General features: G+C 60.6%; 1 protein-coding gene across 1 annotated transcript; it reads right to left on the reverse strand.

Moving 5' to 3' along the window:
* Positions 1-6,135: 6,135 nt before the first annotated feature.
* C1QTNF6 (C1q and TNF related 6) lies at positions 6,136-10,863 on the reverse strand (the record flags this gene model as incomplete). Its single annotated transcript, XM_081082467.1, has 3 exons — positions 10,765-10,863; positions 8,073-8,331; positions 6,136-6,683 (listed from the first exon to the last, which is right to left on the reverse strand). The coding sequence occupies exons 2-3, from the start codon at positions 8,323-8,325 to the stop codon at positions 6,136-6,138; spliced, it is 801 nt and encodes a 266-aa protein (XP_080938593.1). The 5' UTR covers positions 8,326-8,331; positions 10,765-10,863.
* Positions 10,864-13,510: the final 2,647 nt, after the last annotated feature.

The following is a 13,510-nucleotide window of genomic DNA, read 5'->3' on the forward strand; positions in this document are numbered from 1 at the left end:
GAGCGCGCGCCTGTGCCCAGCCAAAGCTCCGGGAGAGGATGTGTTGAGTACATACACAGCCCCCTCTTCCCAGACACTCAAGATGGCCCCGGGGGTGGTGCAGAGGGGAAGCAAGAAATGCCACAGTAGAGCCGGAGATCCCTGCCTGTGCACCCCAGATGAGCCTGGTAAAGGGGTGCAGAGAAGACCCCCAGCCGGTTTAGGGCATCTGAGGGGCCATCCTCTCTCCCCAGGCAGAACCCCAGGAGGCAGCTGACACCCCGAGGAAGAAATGGCCACATGGTGTGTCCAGGCGGATGAGGGACAGAATCTGTAAGCACCTGGGCAGAGAGGACCCGGATGCCCCAGAGGCCTGAGGGCCCAGGGGGCTGGCGTGTGGGCGGAGCCAGGAGCCCGGAGCAGATGGGATATGGACAAAGTCAGCAGCGGCCCTGTGAGTGTGCAGTGCCACCCCAGCTGGCCAAAGCGCGTTTCTTTGACTTCGGCAGGAAGGAAGTGCCTGATGGAAATTAAGTTCAGCCGTGGAGACACAAAACAAGTTCTAGTTCGTGTGCGGCTGAGTTTGTGACATCGATTCATTACCTCCAGTGCCGAGAGGCCATCAGCCAGCTGAAGGTGGGCCCGCACCCCTTCCCTCACCCTGCTGCTCCCCTGCAGAGGATCCCCCGTTTCTTCCTGGACCCCAATTACTACCTCCTCCAGCCCACACCACCACCTCCCGGCTGCAACTTCACACCCTCTCCTGCCCCTGCCCCACCACCCCGGTGTTTCCTGGCCACCCAGCCTCCCGACCTGCTGGGTTTGCAGGCCAGGGACACCCAGCCATCCGGCCTTGGCCCTGCTCACTCTTGACTCGTGTCATGGAAATCCCTTCTTCCTCTCTGGCTCACAGGCCCCGGCTCTCCCTGCTTGGCCCCTCCCATAATGTTCTTGCCATCTGTTTCTGGTCGTGTGGCGTGTCTGCCTACGTTTTCCCGTCTCCAGATGCACACGTGGCAGCATGCGGCTACTGGGAGGAGCCCGCGGAGCTGGCAGGGGGAGGGGAGCCGAAGAGAGCGGTGCATGATGTCAACCCTGGTCTCGCTTCCCGCGGCTCCTCTGCCGCCGCTGCTCAGCGCGAGCCGGTCACCCCACGCCCGCCATGTGCCGCCACCAAGCACGCACCAGACACCCCGCGCTGGACAAAACCGAGCCTTGCAGGGAGGAGGTGACAAGCCCAGGTCGCACACACAGGAAATGATGTCTGTTCTGAGCCAGGAGCTGTGTGGGGAAAACGTGAGCCCGGGATCAGAAGGCCCTGGGCTGGCTCCAGAGCCCACACACTGAAATTTGAGCTTCTCTGAACATGTTTCAAGCCCCTGGCGCATGCACTTCATATTTTCCGGAACAATCCGCAGTAATTTTACGTTTTCTGCCCCAGGGTTAGTCCATAGGTCTAATTTGGGGTTCTGAAAATACAGTCACGGATAGAGCCTCAAGTCCCCCCAAAGGCGTCAGTGGGGCACAGGAGCACACATGTTAAGGCTGATGCAACAGAGAAGGACAGTGATGGGTCCAGAGAGGCCAGACAAGTTACCCAGCACCCTCCACGCCTCCAGTCCATCCGAGCCCACCTCCTGCCCCGGGCCCGCCCCTGGTAGACCCTTTGCCAGAGCGGGACCCCGCCTGCTCCCTCTTCCCACCCCTCTGCTAGGAAGCCTCCTGCCTCCTTTAAAGTCCAGTGGGGACACAGCCCTCTCCCCCCATGACGGTCACAATTCACTCGTTCCCAGGCATTGTCCCGGGTCCTCCCCTAGACCACGGCACAGCCCCTAACTGTCCCCACCCCACCCTCTGCAATCCATGCTCCACCAGTGACCTGCCTCTGACGCCAGCTCTAGCCAGCGACTGCACTGCTCAGATCCCTCCAGCTGCTCCCCAGCACCTGGGAGCTCAAGCCCAGACTTAGCCTGGCATTTAGGGCCTTTCACACCTTGGCCCCTACCTGTCCCGCCTCCAATCCCGTCTCCTCCCCCACCCCTCCTTTCCAAACATTTCCCTAGCACAGCCGTGGGCAAACTACAGCCCGCAGGCCGGATCCGGCCCGTTTGAAATGAATAAAACTAAAAAAAAAAGACCGTACCCTTTTATGTAATGATGTTTACTTTGAATTTATATTAGTTCACACAAACACTCCATCCATGCTTTTGTTCCAGCCTCCGGTCCAGTTTAAGAACCCATTGTGGCCCTCGAGTCAAAAAGTTTGCCCACCCCTGCTCTAGCATATGGTCTTTCCCACTGTCCGGAACATAGACGGTCCCACCTCCAGTCATTCACCCCCCACCCCCCACCCCCCGTTTCCTGTCCCCATAACGTGTGCCTTTCAAACCCTCATTCATTCTCCAAGGCCCTTCTTTTCTTTTTTAATTTTTTTAATATATTTTTACTGATTTCAGAGAGGAAGGGAGAGGGAGAGAGAGCTAGAAACATCAATGATGAGAGAGAATCATTGATCGGCTGCCTCCTGCACGCCCCCCACTAGGGATCGAGCCCGCAACCTGGGCATGTGCCCTTGACCGGAATCGAACCCGGGACCCTTCAGCCCGCAGGCCGACACTCTATCCACTGAGCCAAACCAGCTAGGGCTCCAAGCCCCTGCTTAAATGTCCCCTCCACGAAGCAGCTTCCCCTGGCTAACGTCTTCAGAATTCCCCTCTCTTTCCCGTATCCCCACATGGCAGGTCTAGCCCCCCATTCCCGGCCGCAGCCACCAGGACGCGACACCAGCTCTGCCCGTTTCCATTCAGATAACCCTCCGACCCCTCTGGCCCCCTCCATAGTTTCTGCATTTGCCCCAGGCCACCCAACCGAGCAATGGCCAAGCCGGCTGACTCGAGGCGTGGAGGGGGCAGGGCCACTTGTCTGGCCTCTCTGGACCCAGCACTAGCCTTATGTGTTGCCTCGGATTGAACGGTGTGCTCTTTTGCCCCATGGAAGCCGTGGGGGTGTTTGAGGCTGTATTCATGATGTGTTTTCAGAACCCCAATTAGGACCAATGGACTAACTCTGGGGCAGCAAGACGAGGTCCCCTGACTCCCATTCTCCTCCCGGCCCTCTTCAGCCTTCCCTTTCTTGTTGCCTAACATTTCAGAGAAAGAATGTCATTTGCGTCAGTGAAGGGATGGCGCCAGAGTGGGGATGTGGTTATGTGGGCAATTCGCCAGCTCGCGGGAGTCGCAGGACAAAGCAGTGCAGCGCTCCCAGGGGACACCGTCCCCACAGACCTGGCAGCAGGTTCAGGGCCTCCAGTTTCCCAGGGCGCTTGCCCAGGCCCCGTCCAAACCTTGCCTATGGGGGAGTCTCCATCACAAAGCTCTAGGGCAGCCGTTCTCAACCTTCTGGCCCTTTAAATACAGTTCCTCATGTTGTGACCCAACCATAAAATTATTTTCGTTGCTACTTCATAACTGTAATGTTGCTACTGTGATGAATCGTAATGTAAATATCTGATACGCAGGATGGTCTTAGGCGACCCCTGTGAAAGGGTCGTTCGACGGCCAAAGGGGTCACAACCCACAGGTTGAGAACCGCTGCTCTAGGGGCTCTGCCCACCCATCGAGGCCCTGCCACCAGGTCAGGAACCGGGATCCCGTGGGGGGAACCGGCCCAGACAGTTCAAAGGCCACCTCTGATCCGGGGATGGAGGAAGTGCTTGCAGAGGATCGGGTGACACAGCCCATCTCAGAGCCCTGAGCCAAGTGGCCTGGAAATGCCAGGGCCTTGGCCCTCGTTTGCACAGGACAAACTGCAATTCCCCTGCTCGGCAAGAAGTTTCTGAAGCTTTGCTGCCTCGGCGACCGGCAAACCACCACCCGCCTGCCGGTCCTGGGCAGTTGGGCGGTTCATCCTTTATAGAATGTTCTTCCGCATGCTGCCCAGAAAGCCACCAAACACAGCGACAGCCACCCACCCAGCGAAGGGCGCCCCACTCAGCTCAGCCAGAGGCGTCCACGTGGACGACTTTAAATACATTGTGAGGAGCCACTTTCTAGCGGAGAAAGTCAGCCTCGTGGTGTCTTTGCCTCCAGAGAACACCCAGCCGTTCTCTCATCAACATTAAACATAAAACACGAGACCAAACCCCCAGGTGAGGGCCGGGGCTCGTTCAGCACTGACCGGAGCAGACTCCGTCGGTGTCCGAGGGAAGGGATGGGCGTGCTCCTCCCTGCAGCCTCCGTGCCTAGTGGGGCACCCAGCACACAGTAGGTGCTCAGTAGGAGTGGTTCAGAGGATGAGCTCGGCGCTCGCTCACCAGGCAACCTCTCTTCTAGTCCTGATGGCGCCTCATGAGGTAGCTTATCATCATCCCATTTCACAGACAAGGAAACTGAGGCTCAGGGGAGTGGGGCTTCCCGAGGCCACAGCCAGGGTGTCGCACAGCAGACTCTGAGGCGGTCCCGCTGACTCCGGAGCAGACCGGCTGCCTGAGTGAGCGAGGCGCTGGGTTCTTTGTGGGTGGGGAGCCTCAGTCTCCCTGGATATGGGTTCCCTGGGTCTCCCAAGGGCGCTGAGCAGAAAGAACCAGGCTGAACTGCCAAGAAGACACGCACCTTTAATCACGCTGGACAAGGGGGCAGGGGCAGGAGGCTGGGAGGGGCTGTGCCCCGACCTGCGCACAGTCAGGCTCTGCTGCCATCCCCAGCCACGCAGCCACCAGGTGGCCCCTTGGCTGTAAGTGAGCACCAGAGACCACCCCCAGAGTCTGCGTAAGCACCAAGACTGGAGGCCGCCTCCAGGGGGAGAGGGTCAGGCCACCTGGACGGGGGAGAGGAAGGCTGGGGGCCACCAGGCTGCCCCACCCGGGAGGGGAGAAGGGGCAGGAAGCCTGGTGTCCCTTACTTGGCCTGAGCCTCTCTCGGCATCATGGCTCAGAGGAGGGAGGGTCCCCCTGACTGACCTGAATGTTACCCGCTTCAGTTCCTCAGGCCTGCTGAGGGTCCAAAGCCTGGCGCCCCTGCCCTGGCATCTCCAAAGGCAGCACCAGGCCAGGGGAGACTGGGTCTCAGCACCTTAACGCTCAGAGAGCGGGGACACTGGGACAGCAAGAGGGGACAAGGAGGGTCAGACGGCACCTGGGGACAGACAGCAAGGTCTGACAGGCCGGGGAGCTCTGGAGAACCAAGGCCAGGTGCCTGGCGGGGGGGGGGGGGGGGCTAAGCGCGGTCGTGGCTGAGCCCCAGAGGAGACAGGGAGGGTGCTGTGAGGAGGAGGGGAGTCCTCGCAGGTGCCCGTACAGCTGTACAGGGAGCTAGGGGTATGGGGGCTGCTTTGATGACAGGCATGGAGCAGGAATGAGAGGAGGCCGGGAACACCCTATCTCGGGGGCCCTGTCCCACCAGCCTTGGGGACCACGGGTGATGAGGGGCCACGGTGTCGGAGTGCCCGGAGCCCAGACTTCTGTGACAAGAGCACCAACGTTTCTCCGGGTCAGGTCTCGGAACCCTCTGTCTCCCTACAGGCTGGGCTGCGTGCCCACCAAGCGCAGGGTCTGCGTCTGACCCGCCCCAGCCTTCCGGGGGCCTGGCACCGAGTGAGCACTCGTGAGGTTGGATGAATGATGGAACGGAATGAGTGAGCAGCTGCACAGGTGGGGGTGCAGGCGAGAGTGAGAGAGGGAGGGAGGAGGGGCCGCCCAGAGAAGCGAGAATGTTTAAGGATGTTGTGATGACTCTAGAATGTTCAGAGGGTTCGGAAAGTTTAGGAAGAAAGTCCTAGGGACTGGTTACTGCAGTGTGGCCCGTCGGCCAGCAGCGCGAGCGTCACCCATGAACCGACCGGACATGCGGAGTCCTGGGCCCACTCCACGCCTGCCTGAGCGAATCTGCGTTTTAGCACGAAGGTCCCCAGGCGATTCCTGTGCAAGGTCAAGTTTGAGAAGTGCTGGTCTGAAAGGCTGGGCAGGTTGCAGACTATTTAGGTTAGAAGGCTTCTCAAAATATGTGCAAGAGAGGGGAGGGCAGAAACAGCCTGGGGGGGAGGGAAGGAGGAGGAGGGCTACCCGCAGTGCCAGGCCCGCGGGCCCACCGTGCAGAGGGGGGCACTGAGGCCCCGTGGGGGATGGGCCCGCCCCGCCGGGGAGCCGCCCCCCTGGAGGCCCTAGTCGTCCTCGGGCTTGATGAGGTGGCCGCTGAAGGTGATGTAGATGTCCACGTCGTCGCTGTAGATGGCGTTCTCCCGCTCGCGCTTGAAGAGCCGCGCCCAGACGCGGTCGCCAGGCGCCAGGGCCAGCATCACGCTCTGGCTCTGCATGATGCTGCGGTCGCTGGGCTGCGCGTACAGGATCACGGCCGCCTCCTCGTTGTGCATGACGTGCACGTAGGTCTCCTTGAAGTTCCAGCTGTGCACGTTGAGGCTGAAGAAGTAGAGGCCGCCCAGCGGGGCCACGAAGTGGCCGGCGGCCATGTCGAAGTGCCCGTCCGGGTTGACGAAGACCGTGTCGAAGGGCAGGGGCTGGAAGCCCTCGCTGCTGTGCAGGGCCGTTCTGCGGCCCACGGAGAAGGCTAAGAAGCGAGTCTGGCACGGGCTGCCAGGGCTGCCCACCTGCCCCTTGTCACCCTTGGTGCCCTGGGGGCCTCGCTCTCCCCGGGGACCCTCCTTGCCCAGCTTCCCAGGTGTGCCCAGCAGGCCTCGGTCCCCTTTGTCACCTGTGGGAACAAGGGAGAAGTCAGGGCAGGCCCCCTGAACGAAGGGGGCATCTACACTTGTCTGTGGAGGGCTCTGCCCCTGCCCAGAGAAGAAAGGCCAGAGGAACCAGCATTTGTGGAGCACCTACTGCCCGCCAGGCATGGCCTCCCTGAGTGTCCCTGTAAAGAAGCCACCGACCATTTCCACTCTCAGAGAGGTTAAGTGACTCGCCCAGGGTCGCACAGCTCAGGAGCAGGAGAGGCAGGGCTCTGCCTCCAGTCTGTCTCCACACCCGCCCATCCCAGAGCCTTCCAGGCAGAGAGGGTCCCGCCGTGGGCTCTGAGAAGGCAGGCCCAGCCCCCCTCCCCGCCAGGGAAGGGGGACACTGCATGAAGCCAAGCTCCAGGGGGGATGGGCAAGTGGCAGGGTGCACTTTGCACTTCTGACCCAAAGAAGGAACCAAGGGACGTACCCAAGGAAAGCACCCTGCTAGGCGCCAGGCAGCCCTTGGCTGGCTTTACCCCACTGTGTGCCCAGCCCTAGCTGGGGTCTTGGCTGTTGAAAAGGCGAGCCCTCAGCAAATGCCGCGTGGAAAAGTGCTTTGCAAACTCTGCAAACACGAAGCAGGACCATTCACCTAGCACTGCCTGGCCCCTCTCCACCTGCCCGGGCGTCTGGCAGTAGCTCACCTGACCCCCAGGCAGGCACGCCTCTGCCCGGCCCTTGTTCCAGGCTGACCTTGAACACGAGAAGCAGGTGGCCACCTATGCCTTGAGGGACCTGATCCCAACTACGTCCCTCCGCTCAAACCTGCCCCTGCGCCCCATCTCACTCAGAGGAGAAACCCAAGTCTGATCTGGGTCCTGCTTCATCTCCAAACCCCAGTTCTCTCCCTTGCCACTGCGCCTTAAAACCCCAGGACCACTCCCACCCCAGGACCTTTGAACGTGCTGTTCCCTCTGCCTGGAATGCTTTTCCCCAGATACACGTGGCTTCTCCCTCAGTGAGAACTGACCATCCTGCTTGATAGGCAAGCAGCCCCCAGACCTGTACTCCCCATGTCCCTTACCCTGCCCCAGCTTGTCATCTCCATGGCATCTGTCACCATCAAACACTGTATCTCATTAACTTGGGTAGTATGTTTATTGCTGTCTGCCTCCCCCACTAGAATGGAGGCGCAATGGTGGTAGGTATCTCTGATCTGTTCATGCCCCAGCCCCAGAATTCAGAAGAGTCCTGACACACAGTAGGTGTTTAGTTCATGTGTGAACGAAAGGGTCGGGAATAACTGTCTGTCCTGGTTTCCCCTGCTTCCTCCACCTCCCCTCCCCAGGCCCAGGAAGAGACCCCCCATGCCCTCCATGTCCCGGGCCAGGCCAGTCCAGCCTGAGCCACATACGGGCACTCACCCTTCAGGATGGTGATGTTAATATAGGGCCTGACCTCAGGCCACACGTATGGGAGGGAGGATGGAGAGGCTGCGGACTCATCGGCAGCGTAGGCGGGGGCCAGGGGGTCCTCAGAGTCACAGCACCGTCGGCAGCGCCCGGGGGGACTGGAGGTCACCGCTTCCCCAGAGGTGTGCTCCTCGGTGGGGACCCCGAACACCAAGAGAGGGAGCAGAAGCAGTGTCCACAGGAGGTCCAGGGCGGCTGTCCCCATGGCGGCCTGGAGCGGGGAAGGAGGAACAGACAGTCTATCTAACTGAACACCTACCTCCGCTGTGCCCATGCCCGGCACGCATGCTGCCACCCACAGCAAGTGCGTCCCCGACATCACTCGGGGAAGGACGCCGGGCCCCCATTTAACAGATAAGAACACAGGTCCACACAGAGAAGCCAGTTCTCCAAGGCCCCAGAGACTGTGGCCGGCAGGGCAGGGCCTGGAGGCTGAGTCTCCCGGAAGGATCCCCGTCTCTGAAGGCGCTGCCACGCAAGGTCCCTCCAGAGAGAGCCACAGCCCAGCAGGGAGGCTCCCGGGGACCTTAGCTGGGGTGGGTGAGGAAGGTGCCCCAGCTGCCCCTGGGCCAGAACCACTGAGACTGTCATATGCTCTCCGCCCGCCCTCCCCCCACCCCCCCCCCCCCTGGCCATTGAGAAGTGACAGGGCCTTGGGACAAACGCAAAGGATCCTGCAGGCTTGCTCTGCAGGGGAGGGGACTCAGGGCGAGCCCATGGCTTGAGGCATGAACACGAGGTCCTGACAAAGGAGCTAGGAAAGTTCAATCGTTCTAGCAGGCAGGTAGCAACCTCCATCAGAGGACACACGGGGTTCTGCGTGGGGACGGGTTATGCTGCGGAGCAGTGAGGAGTCGCTGCTGTAGCCACTGCTGGCCTGCACGGGCCTTCCTGCAAGGGACAGGGCGCTCCTGGGGCGGGGGGCACGTTAGACACAGGAGAGAGGGCACCACAGAGACTAGGGGCCTTGGCACGGGCTGGTGCCAGCCCCCCTCCTCTGGGCATCTCTGTGCAGTCAACCACCTGCACAACCTCACACGGAATCCTTGCACGGAAGCCTCGGGCGAGAGTTAAATCATTGGAAAGTGGTTGTGTCAATCACAGCGGACCTGCCAATAAGCTGCCAAGGTGGTAAATTGGAATGAAGGGGCAGGACTAGGACGCCTGGCAACTTGAAAGGCTCCAGGCTTGTGAGGGCCCGCTTTGGCCCTGGCGAGAGAGGAGGGATCCAGAGTTCCTGGAGAGGGGCAGGAAGCGGCCGGGACACCAGGGCGGGAGGCAGGCCGGGCTGGGCGGGCAGGAAGCCGGCAGGAGCCTTTGAGGTGGCGGCCTTTGGGGGCTGGCGCTGAGTTATCGCAGGATCAGAAACTCGGCTTTTGAAACTAGGCTGGTTTTTACGCTTCTGGCATTTCTTTGTTTATTTCCTTTTTTGTTCTCCTTTAACATTTAGTACAATTCAAAAATATTTTTCTGTGGTTACTACCCCTAGAGGAGGTATTGTTTTAAACGCCACCCTCTCTCTCTCTGAGCACTGCAGTGAGAGCTAGGTTTTAAAGGGGCAGAGGCCCTCTCCTGAGCACCTCCCCTCCCCGGGGCTGGCTAGCAGCAGAAGCGAGGGGGTGCCGGGCAGCCTCCCCTGCCATCACCCCCTCCTGGAGGTGTCCGTTCCCCAGCTTCTGCCCCCAGCCCTGGCCCCCTGGCCCCGTGTCCTGGTTCTGCTCTGTAAGGCAGGTCAAATCCACACAGATCAGCATCCTCTCTGTCCACGATGCTCACCCTCACCTTTTATTTGTAAACTGCACATCCCAGTGGTTTTGAGAAAAACAACAATCCCCTATTTCCTGGCCAGAATGTGGCCTCATGGGACAAGGTGAGGCCCTGGAGTCAGACGTGAAGTCCCAGGCTAGTTGACAAGCTGGGAGACCTGGGACTAGTAGCTGGACCCACTGGCGTGCCTGCCCCTTGGCATTTACAAGGAGATGGCACCGCCACTTCCCCGCCGCCGGGTTGTTCGGGGAGATTTAAGCGCAGCGAAGTTGGCTGACCTGCAAAAGACTCTTAATAAAAAGTTTGCTCCTTCTTCTGCCCGGCGTGACCTCTTCCCGGGGCAGGGCAGGGCAGACCAGGGCTCCTCCAGGGGACTGGCCCGTTTGGGGACCTAACTGTGGCTCCAGCCAGATGACAGTCAAAGGCTCTGAGACACAAACTGGCCTGGGGGACAGGAAGCAAAGCGGCCTTAAACAAAAGAAATAGTGACAGCCTGGATCACTGACTGGCCATGGAGGAGGGGGCCCCTGGGGGTGGCTAGGGGGTCCCTGCTGCCTCCACTCAGGAGCTGGGGTCTCCTGGGGGTGGGGGAAGGGCCAGGCCCCGCAGAGTAGACTTGGTGTATGTCCCAGCCCACCAGGGTGGGCACAAGCCAGGAGCAGCAGAGGGCAGCCCTTCACCAGGGGCTACAGCCTCAGTCACAGGAGGGGATGGGGAAGGGAGAGCCTGGAGGGCCTGGCGGGCGTCAGAGGAATGGTGCAGGGCCCGAGATGTGTCCAGGAAGCGAGGAGGGAGGAGAGGAATTCCAGGCTCTGACCCCAGCCTCCTCTGGGGGTGGGCGGCCCTGCCTGGGAAATGCAGGCCCTCCATCACTCACCCTCCGTCCGCAGCCTCGCCCAGCGCTCACAGACCCGGGCTCGGGTCAGCCTCTGGCTCCTTGGCCCATGTCTGCAGTAATAGCTGGTTGCTGGCCCAGACCCCCAGGCCAAGCTGAGGAGGGAGGGAGTAAGGGATGGAGGCAGGGCGAGAGGGAGGGAGGGCGGAGGAAGAGGGCTGAGCTGGCTTCCCACGTCCCCTCCTCCCCGCTCCCTCCCCTCCAGCCGCTGGGTTCTGCCCAGATAATGGGAGCTCTGGATTTCCTTTGCTTAACTCTTTGGTGGGGTCTCGTTGGATTCAGAGGCCCAAAAAGTCCGCGCCAGGAGGTAATCGGAGGCCCCTGATGTGCTGGCAGAGAAACTGAGGTGGGGAGAGAGGGGTTCAGGAGCCCCTTCAGTTGTTTGGGGAGGGGAGGCAGCTCTGGAATCCTGCTACTGGGGGCCCCCAGCTTAAGCTGAAAAGGGGAGAGGGCACAGGCACCAGCCCGGCAGCCTCAGTTCCAATTCTGGTGCCACCACCCACTCATAAGTGACACCCTAGGTGTCTGTAGAACTCCGGTGCCAGCCCCCTCCCTGCCAGGCACAGGAGAGGTTTGCTGAGTGAAGGCCTTACCTGCTGGGCTATCAGGGTGGCAGCCGGACAAAACCCCCATCCCAATGGGTGCCAAAGTCCTCCTCCTCCTCCACCTAGAATTTTGCCATGATTGATTCATCCTCCTGGTCTTCTAGAGCCAGTGCCCCTCGGGAAATGCCCCCAGCAGTTCACAGGGTCCTGCCTTGGCTTCCTTCTGGTTAGGCTGCGGGAGGTTTAAAAAGGCTGCAGCCCCGATTCTCTGCAGCCAGAGAACCCAGTGCAGAGCCGGTCCATGTCCCTTGCTCCCCAGCACCCTCACATTCTACATTTTTTTTTTTAAAAAAAATGTTTTTATTGATTTCAGAAAGGAAGGGAGAGGGAGAGAAAGAACATCAATGATGAAAGAGAATCATCAATCGGCTGCTTCCTGCATGTCCCAGACACGAGGGATGGAGCCCACGACCTGGGCATGTGCCCTGACTGGGAGCCAAACAGCGACCTGGTTCATCGACGCTCAACCACTGAGCCACGCCGGCCAAGCTCATGCTACATTGGTGCTGTACTGACTGCCTGTCCAGGCCTCTTCTTTGCAGGGGCTTCGGTACCCAGTGGGCCTTCAGACCCATGATTTGAGGGAGCCCTGCCCCGGCCTTGGGAAAGGAGCTGATGTGACTCCCAGGTCACACAGCTGCTGAAAAGGAACCACAACCCTACAGAGCGGAGGTGCTCTCCATCCCACTGGAGTTCCCACGAGGGCACATGGGCACGGCTGTGGGCAAAGGCTGCCGTTCAGGGTTTGCCGGGAGAGGGGTGACATGATCACCCTCAGGAGGCGCAGGCGTGCAGAGATCTCGGGGGTTTACTGAAGTCTGGACTTTGGGGCCCTAAACCCACCCACCGCCACTCGCAGGTGAGCCAGGCGTGGAGGACGGAACACCGCTGGGCTGTGTGGCCTTGACCAGCTCTCACCGGAGCCTGCTTTCCTCTTTGGGAGCTAACCAGCAGCTGACTGTCCAGGCCTGCAGGACGCTTAGAGATGATCTAATCCAATTCCTTCATGTCCCCCAGGAACACTGCGATCCAGGGAGGGCAAGTCTGGCTCAAGGTCACACAGGAGACAGGAGTCCAAGCTGGGACGACAGCCAGACTCTCTCAACGTCTAGCTCTGCTGCTTCTCCCTCCCAAGCCCACCTGCCCCCCCCCCCCACGCCTACTTAGGGGTCCCAGGGCCCCAGACGAAAGGTCTATGGCTGCTGGGAAAACGGTCAGGTCCACACTGGCTGTGCCCTCCGTGTGGCCCTGCCCCCGGCAGCATTCCCAGGGCGCAGAGCCAGGGCTGCAGAGGGACAGAGCCAGGGAGTCACCTCCCGCCCTCCCCGCACTGCTGCTGCCAGGAAAACCGCTGAGTCAGCAGCACTGGAAGGGGAGACAGCTGGGTTTTGGTTTAAAAAGCCTCGCCTCTGAGAAAGGGGGGAGGGAAGGACAAATGGGTGGGGAGCAGGAGGGGGACACAGGAATGGTTTTGTCAGGGCCTCTTATGTGGCCAGCACTGTGCTCTGTGCCCACTCAACCGCCCCTCTGCGGGGACAGCTGCTCATCCCACTTAACAGGTGAGGAGGCTGAGCCCTGGGAAGGCACTTGACTCGCCAGGTTCTCGGCCAGGTCCTTTGGCCCCCAGTCACATCATGCCCCAGAAAACAGCCCCCTGTCCCCCTGGGTGCAGGGCAGTTGGCTGGGAGCAGGGCAGATTAGAGAACAGGACTCAAAATATTACACTTTAATATCTGTCCTCCACTCCCTTGAACTGAGTCTGGCTCTCCTCCCAGCTTGCCTGAAACCCCTCCATTTGTGCACCATCACTTGGTCCCCCAGCAGGCCGGGCAGCTTGGAGACAGAGTTGCAGCCCCGGGGCAGACAAGCCTGGGTGGGTCTCAGCTCCACCGCCTGCCTGCCGTCTCCGTGTGAGACCTTGGGCATGTCTTCCTCCCTCCGAGCCTCCGTGTCTCTGGGCATGAAGCCAAGGCCACCTGAGCAGCCTGGTGGGATGCCCGCCGGGGGCACGCTATCCTGGCCGCCCCTCGGGGCTGCTCCTTGGTTAAACTCTGAGTGTGACGAGGGGCTGGGCCCATTCTCCTGATGCGCACAGATGAGAAAGTGAAGCACAGACGCAGACA

This window comes from Myotis nattereri (genome assembly GCF_964212035.1).
Source record: "Myotis nattereri genome assembly, chromosome: 2".
Classification (NCBI taxonomy): Eukaryota; Metazoa; Chordata; class Mammalia; order Chiroptera; family Vespertilionidae; genus Myotis; species Myotis nattereri.